The sequence below is a fragment of the Condylura cristata genome, unplaced genomic scaffold, assembly GCF_000260355.1.
Source record: "Condylura cristata isolate star-nosed mole 26May11 unplaced genomic scaffold, ConCri1.0 scaffold00029, whole genome shotgun sequence".
NCBI lineage: Eukaryota > Metazoa > Chordata > Mammalia > Eulipotyphla > Talpidae > Condylura > Condylura cristata.
Window position 1 is genome coordinate 993,187 of NW_004567130.1, and position 8,469 is coordinate 1,001,655.

An 8,469-nucleotide genomic window follows, 5' to 3' on the forward strand; every position below is an offset into this window, starting at 1 on the left:
TCCGGTATTTTTCTTTCTCTTTCTGGCTTATCTCACTAAGCATGATCTTTTCCAGCTCCATCCAAGTTGCTGCAAAAGACATGTGTTTCTCTTTTTTGTGAACCCATCATTTTTAATGGTGCATAGTATTTCATTGTATTAACATGCTATAGTTTATTATTATTTAAGAACAGCATATATATGTTACTATACTAGAATTATATCAGATGATACAGGGTGGTAACAATGGGTAGATAGGTTGGTAATAATTTACTTCTTCTTACGCTCTGTGAGATTAATGTTCTCTGACTGTGAACCTTTAGAATTCAGTAGCTCTGGGCTACTTTCTTTATATGTAAAATCTGTACAGTCTTAACCTGCAGTAGTCATTGTCAACTCAGGCCTTGAAATACTGACCGAGATGGGGCTCTGTTCGGGGAGAATTTGGGGGGATGGGGGCATGACACCAGCCAGTCAGTTGCATACAAACTTTGGTTTCAGGAGGATGAAGAGAAGAAAACAGGTGGAAGAACTGGTGGGGAGAGGAGAATATGGCTTTTGGGGTGATTTCTAATGGCAAATGACTGTTGTGAATTTTATATTTTTGAATTGGGGATTTAAAATGGAAAAAAACCTTTTAGTCATCTAAAATATGTTCCTTTTCACAATGTTTGTGGTCCTAGTTGTGTAGCTCAGCCAGTAGAGTGATATCACACTCCTGTCTTTGAAATGCTGTCAGTCACGTGAGCTGGCTGTGCTGTGTTCTGGAATGAGGATTTTAAGGGCAGGGCAAGAAAGATAAGGTGTTAGCCTTGTCTGGGACTTCCTGTAGCTCAAGAGCTTTCAAAAAGAATACAGATTTAAAGAAAAAGGAACTTTCAAATAAATTTAGGTGTAAACAGGTTAAAAAGAGTTGGCATCTATTTCCAGAAGCCTCTTAAACCTGGTGCTTCCTTTGCTGTCTAGTAGGTGCAACCCCTCTCTTTTCTTTTTCTTTCTATCTTAATAATAACTGGTAACACTTCTCTGAGAACTGTGACTTCTGTCCTAAGAGAAGGAGCTTTCATGGAATTGAAAATAATGCACGGAAAAGATCAAATTGATTTCGACTTGCTTGCTGTTCGCTTCAGAGATCCAACTTTTAGCTTGAGCAGGGAAGTGGGGTGGGTTCCTCCGAGTCTACAGCTTAGGGCTGCCTGGGCACCTGGGAGAGTGTGGCTCCCTTGTCTGTCTTGGGCTCTTTTTGCTGATGGGGCTTGTGATTTTCTTGCTAACGGTGGTTGCTCCTCTGGGCTCAGGCAGGGAGTTCCGCCAATCAATGGGGCATTTCCAGGTGTGGCCCACCTTCCGCTTCACCGCTAGGTGTGCAACAGTTGAGACTACTAATTTCTTTCACTGGAGTTTTAGAGCTGCAGGAAATTTAGGGGATTCCAGAACATGGTCACCTGCACATTCCTTTCGGCCTCTGGCACGGTGCCCTTTTGAGGTCTTTGGAAACGAGATTTGGGAGGAGGCCTGTGAGCCTGGGGAACAAGCAGGCTCTTTGGGCCTCCAGCCCTTAGTTTTCAGATGATTGGGGATAGGCCAGTGTGCAAAATATTTAGACTGAAATGTCTTCGAGTACGTTTTTGATCCATTTTTTTTTCACTTTTCTTTATACAGCATATTTGGTGCAGGAGATTCACAGAGCCGACATTCCTCTTCCGGAGGGAGAGGCCAGTCCTCCTGCACCGCCTCTTAAGCAAGTCCTAGAAATGCAGGTACCTGGCATTGGAGGCTGCTCTTGGGGCACTAGTCGGGAGGCTGCTTCCTCTTCGGACTACCTGGTCGGCTCTTCTTTGCCTTTCTTCTCAACCCCATGGAATGAAAACTAAAGGACAGTGTAGGGTTCATGCTCAGCAGTAGGTCATCTGTGATAGAGGTTGATTGTAATTTAGTTTTATTTGAAGATGTAAGGTGTGTGCCACCTTTCCAGGTGGAATGGAACAGAAGCTTATGAGAGTTAGGTCGGGAGGTCCCTGAGAGCGCACAGCGGACTAGCCAGCCCTAGCAGCCACAGCCAGTGCCAGGGGGTAGGTGTCTGCCCTACGCTCTCACTTTCTTCCCAAACTTACTCTACCCTCCCCCAAGACTTTAGAAGCTAGGAAGTGCTAGACTGTTCCAGGTGGGCAGGTGAGTTCAGTATCTGGAGTGCTGGGGAGACAGTGTTCCCCGTTGAGAGCACTATGTGGTCTTCACTTGACAGCATCTCCCCATAAGTTAGCCCATGGGGCTTCGCTTGGCCACCTGACAGCTCATCACCCTGGGACCAGACTCAAGCAACTTCTGCTGCTGCCTGTTTGGCTTCCCCGGGAGGAAGGCATTTGATTGACATCTTTCTACAGTGGACTTTGCACGAGGAGGATGAATAGATAGCCATAAGTGGTTTCACCTGTTTGCTGGGCGGGCTGAGTGTTATCACAAGACGTATAGCAGTTACTGACCTCTTAGAGATTTTACATGCAGAGCACAAGCAATGAATTTGGGTTTGAATACAACTTTTTTTGACTCAGTGACTTGTTTCATAGATTTCTGCTTCTGTGGTTTTAATGCTTCAGAATTTTTAAGGATGCTTAGTACCTAATTAATCATTAAGGAAGATTTGTTCTCATTAATTTTTATTCCCAGTTGATTGTGTAAATGCAACTGCTATGCAGCTTTGAAGTTAGAGATTAGAAATTTAGCTGTCCAGAAAAAAAATTATCTAAGTTTTTCTGTTGAAAATAAAAGGAAATGTGGACTCGAAAGAAGAAGACATTTGGAGGTAGGATAATGAATGGGCAGAGTTAAAAGCGATAATAGGGCCAGGGAGTTGAGAACAGGCTTAGTCTGAGGATACATGGCAATAGCCCAGCATCCCGGGGCTTTTATTAAACATACCACGGGGCCTCCTTGGTGGTGCATGGGTTAATTCTCAGTATGAGACTGTCCCCAGCCACCACAGCCTAAGTTTGATCCCCAGCCAGGAAGGTGACCCACGGGAGCATCAGACCTCTCCTGGCTTATCTGCTGCTCCCCTCAGCAGTTTCAGTAGATCTGTCTATTCTGCTCCCCACTCTGTCTGTGGTGAATCCTTTCACTGTCCCGCTACACCTCTGACCTACACCCCAGCTCTTATGCATAAATAAAGAAAATAAATCTCTTAAAAAAAACAAAACAAAACACATGGCATGGCCTGAATTCACATGAAGTGGTTATTGTGGGCCTGAAAACCTATGTGTGTTTTCACATTGTAGTTGAGCTATCATAGTTCAGGCTTTTTGAATCCTCCTCTGGCCTTGGCATGCTGTGACATGGTCATTAACACCACACATGGAGCTCATCAGGCTGCTGTTCTTGCCCTTGTATTTAGGAGCAATTGCAGAAGCTCGAGGTTGAACTGAGAGAAGTCACCAAGAACAAGGAGAAGCTGAGGAAAAACCTCCTGGAGCTGATCGAGTACACGCACATGCTGAGGGTGACCAAGACCTTCGTTAGACGCAACGTGGAGGTACAGGCCCTGCGCCCAAGGCAGCGCGTAGCTTTGTACATACCTCCCACCTGCCAGTTCCTGTGAATGTATTTCTTTTGAGAAGAGGGACATTTTGAGCTTAGCCTTGCTTTATGTGACATTAAAAAAAAAAAAAAAAGCCTTGAGTCTTTTCTGTGCAGGTTCGTTTCAGCAATAACAGCTCTTCCTACTTGTAAAATGCTCTAGTTTGCAGGCAAAAACAATCTTAATGTTCATGAGAAAAAATTCAGTAGTGGAAGTTGAACTCTAAAATTTTGGGCTTTTCTTCCCCAAATTGCTGAGAATAAAGGAAGTAAAAAAAACAATAGCCTATAAATTGTAAGAATACAGCAGCCTGGGGAGTCGCACTGTGCTCAGCTGACAAAGTGATCCCTTCTTGGCCTAAGGTGATGACATACTGTATAGCTGTGCTTTTTTGCAAATGTCTTTAGGTAGTTTACAAATAAGGGATGGGGGATGAGCTCTCTCAGTTGCCAGAGCTGAGCCACATGCTGAGTTACCTTGGGTGCCTACTTTGTTTGGAAACTTGACATGGGGAGTAAAGTCTACTTTGAGTGAGACACACCTGGTTTTCTGTGCCTTTGCAGTTTGAACCCACATACGAAGAATTCCCTCCCTTAGAGAATGAGTCGTTGTTGGACTACAGCTGTATGCAGCGGCTGGGGGCCAAACTGGGGTAGGTGATGACTGGGCCATTGCATCCAAGAGCCCTTCTGGACAGGGGGTGGTGCTGTGCCCGGGTGCATAGCACCATTGGGAAGCCAGGGAATGATTGGAAGAAAGTGAGTATTTAAGTCAATGCTGTGGCCTGTGTTGAATTCCTTAGCTGTGCTGACCTTTAGTAATTATGATGGCGATGTCTTCTGTGTAATGAACTGGAAAGAACGTTCATTTATGCCATTCATGTCACTCCAAGAAGCTTGAAGTAATTGCTCATTGAAACATCAAGCCCTATTTTGTTTGGTTGAAACAGGACTAAGCTAAGCTGATTAATTCATTTCACTGTATTTGCAGTGTCTGTGTTGTTTATTCTTCCACTTAATTGACCTAACAGTGGGGTGTTTCCTTGGGTGCTCTGTGCTGTCTCTTCACTATGAAATTTCGTCCCTTCCTGGGAGGAGCTGTAAGACACTTGGTTTGAGGAGGGGATTTATTTTTAGATTTATCAGGTACTTGGAAAGGTCTTTACCAGCCTGGAATCATTTTATATTAATTTCCTTATTTGGGTTTTTTTTGGGGGGGGGGTTGGTTTAATTTATGTTTTCTTTGTTATACAAGTAATGTGTGAATTTAAGTCCCAAAAGTGAATGAATTTTAACCTGTGGTTAGAAACTTTCATATTCTTTCCCCTTCTCTCTGGAACTGAAACTGAAGAACTTCTTGTAGGCTCCTTAGTAAGGTCTGTTTTCCCTGGCGTGTTCTTTCATAAAGAGGCAGCCTTTCTGGTGGGGCGGGGCTCTAGGCGTCCTACCTGGAGGGACTGGCGGGGCCAGTATCCTCTCCCTTGGTTAGCACCAGGGCCACTCCCCCATTTAAGCCGGCCCTGAAGCTTGGGGATACTGGGTCATGTCAGGGTGGCTTCTGAGTTCTGTTTAATCTTTAGAGTTTGTGGATTTCCTTTTAATTACAGCCTCAGCTATACATATAAAGAGACATTTCAAAAATGTTACCAGCCTTTTAGATCTTTAGCCGTTAGAGGGCTCTTAGGATGTCCTCATTTTCTCAAAAATGAGTCTCCATTTCCCTTGAGCACAGTTTCACGCACCCCGTGGACGAAGGCGGAGTCGCATCCTCTGCTGACCGTAGCTCATCGTGACTGTCTCCTAGGTTTGTGTCTGGCCTGATTCACCAAGGAAAAGTGGAAGCATTTGAGAAAATGTTGTGGCGGGTCTGCAAAGGGTACACCATCGTGACCTACGCAGAACTGGATGAACCCCTCGAAGACCCTGAAACCGTGAGTGGAGGACTCACTGCATTAGGGTGCAGCCACGAGTTTCTCAGATGCCTGGGGGGACCCTAAAATCCAGGACTTTTCCTGCCTGGTGGCAGCAGAGACAGGCAGAACGTGAAGAAACCTGGGAACCACTGTTCCAGGGCTGTCCCAGGCTGTGGGTTCTACCTCTGACACTGCAGCAAGGCCCAGTGCAGAAGCTTAGAGGTTATCTGTCTTGTCTTTAGTCTCCTTATTCTGGGACAGTTTCTCCATCTTTTCTTGACTTTATGACCTTGACACTTAAAAAGTGACGACTAACTGGTGTGGTGGGGGCATTTCCCTTGTTGGGCTGTTTGCTGAGGATCGGCTAAAGGCCAGTGTCTCCTTGCCCCAGAGGGTGCAGCCTTCTCATGTGTCCTGTCAGGGTGCAGGGCCCACTCTGTCCTGTTTTGTTCATCATACTCCGACCGCTGGACCAAGGTCATGAAGAGAGCTTCTCCACTGCCAAGCTTCGCCTGCCCCTTTTTCATTAGCACATGATTGGGGAAGTGCTTTGGTGCTGTGAGAAGTGCATTCCTTGGCAGATTTTTATTGTATTGTTGAAGTGGCAGTGATGGTCACGTCGCTGAGCCTCAGGTGTGTGGTGTGGATGGCCAACACGTGTGTGCTGCAGCTGCGGCCCAGCATCTTTCCCTGTGGTAGTGCCCCCTGTCCTGATTTACTCACCCCTTCCATGCCCCTTCTGATAACTACTGACAGGCTCTCTACTCTTCAAGCTTGTTTTATTTAGTTCATCTGCTTTTCTCTGTGTCATCGCTTATGAGTGACATCTCATGGTATTTCTCTTTCTCTGGCTGATTTCACTAAAGGTCGTCCCCTCCAGGTCCATCCATGTTGTTGCAAATGCCAGGCTTACATCTCTGTAGCAGAGTATTAGTCCATCGTGTGTGTGTCTGTCTCTTCTTGTGTGCCTGTGTGTGTGTGTCTGTGTGTCTGTGAGTATGTATCTCTGTGTGCCTGTATCTTTGTGTCTGTATCTCTGTGCACGTGTGTACACCACATCTTTGTCCACTCATCTGTGGGTGGATGCTCAGGTAGCTTCCAGTTCTTGGCTTTTGGGAATACTGCTGTACTAACCCCCACATCAAATTTTCAGGCATCATTTATTTCCTGGTTTGCCCTATAAGTTACACTTTTACTGTGATTAGCTTGCCTCATCCTATCTTCTGGGTCACCCTTGCCACCCTCCTGTGGCTTTAGGACTGACTTAGGAGGGGAGCAGAAAGACAGGAGTGAGAAAGAGCCAACATCATCCTCTGAAGTATCTATTTTTTTTTTAAACAACTTTACCATAAAAATAACTGTTGCTCCAAATGTGAATGAATTGATCTAGTAAAAGTAGAAAAGGAAGGAGAAAGTTTCTCACTTTTGAGAAAAGGGTTAGTGTTTTCTTCAGCAGTATTGACTGCAAAGTCAGTATAGTCTCCATGGTCACTTGAACACACAGAGCGGCGTCTGTCTGTGATATTTGTTGGGTTCAGCCTGAAAGAACCCCATGTCGGAAAGTTTGATCAGCTGAGCTGTTCATTAACCACACACCTGTTGTATTTTCTGTTCTTGGGGTTCCTGTACTGCCAATGGCAGTCTGTTAACTGACCTGCGTGGCTGTAGTGATGACTGGAATAGCTGAAAATGAGAACCATTGTGTTCTGATTGTTTCCTTTGAGAGGACGTACCATCATTCTCACATAGAGCATGTGCTCAAGCTAAAGAAAATTCTTAGCAGTTCTAGGCATGTTTGTATTGAGTGCATTTCCCGTCTGAGACGCAGAGTCTTGCAAGGCGGCAGAGACGTGAGGTCCCCTCTCCCCCTTGCTTTTTGGATTGTGCTCTGCAGATAATGCCACCTGTGCTGGGCCCGTTTTCTACCAGCTGTCTGTGTCACATTTTGTCAGCTTGGTCCTGATAATCCTATTGTTTTTTTAAAGGTTTATTTATGAATACAAAACTGAGGTATAGAGCAAGGATGTGGGGGTCTGAGAGAATTCACCAGGGATAGAGTGGGGAGCAGAACAGGCAGACTGAGTGAAATACACTGCTGAGGGGAGCAGTGAGTGGGACAGGAGAGGTCTGCTGAGCCATGTGGGTCAGCTCCCTGGCCGAGGATCGAACTTGTGCTGCAGTGGATAGCTTCATGGTGCTGTGCTTTATCCCTTTGTGCCACCAGACAGGCACCCTGATCACCCTATTTGAAACCAGCCTCCCTGTCATCCCTTCTAACCACAGTTTCTTTAAGCTATTACCTCCATTTGACAGATGATGTATTTTCCTTGTCTCTCATTGTTCACTTGAATGTAAGTTCCATTCCTTCCCAAGCTCACTCCTTCTCCCACCCCCAGCCATGGAATTTTATCTATTTTGTTTGCTGCTGCCTCCTTAGCATCTAAGGCTGTGTGACGAATAGGCCAAAAGCCTATTGAGTTGTATTCGCAGAATTTTTGTAAATGCAGCCAGTTCTTGTTCTGGTGTGTAACACTGAGTGGACCCTGTCTCCTGGGGAGATCTTGGAAGGTACCCTCTGCCTAAGGGCATACTCCTGTCACCCTGCTAGTACAGAACCTGGGTTATATGCATTTCTATGTAAAGATTTCTTAGTTGGTACCTACTGTCAGTCATTGACATAGCTCACGGCCAAGGCCCTGTCCTCAGCCTTCATGAACCCACCTGTGCACAGTGCCTTAGGGTCCTTCCTTAGCACAATCCCTGAGGCCATTTTTATTTTATTTATTTATTTTTTTGCATAGTTAGAAGAATTCAAATTCACTTCTAATTGTGATCTCTTTCAGAGTCATTATTCTCACCTACTTAGCCCCAAACTACAGATTAGATTCCATTATCACTTCCTTTTGCGTTAGTCTTTTTCTTTATTTTTTATTACAAAAGTTTATTTTTACATCATTTTGTAAATTTTTTTTTCCCATCTCAATTGTAATCCCCGCGGGTTTCC

The 8,469-nt window shown here is 45.1% G+C and overlaps 1 protein-coding gene across 2 annotated transcripts in view; it reads left to right on the top strand.

The window, feature by feature from the left end:
* Positions 1-8,469, top strand: part of ATP6V0A2 (ATPase, H+ transporting, lysosomal V0 subunit a2) — a 43,004-nt gene that overhangs the window by 5,032 nt on the left and 29,503 nt on the right. Inside the window, exons 3-6 of one of the 2 annotated variants that reach the window (XM_004690824.2) lie at positions 1,642-1,739; positions 3,371-3,508; positions 4,117-4,205; positions 5,357-5,483. In XM_004690824.2, the coding sequence (XP_004690881.1) occupies positions 1,642-1,739; positions 3,371-3,508; positions 4,117-4,205; positions 5,357-5,483 (452 nt within the window). The remainder of the gene's footprint in view (positions 1-1,641; positions 1,740-3,370; positions 3,509-4,116; positions 4,206-5,356; positions 5,484-8,469) is intronic. The other variant, XM_012731122.1, reaches the window with a different exon arrangement.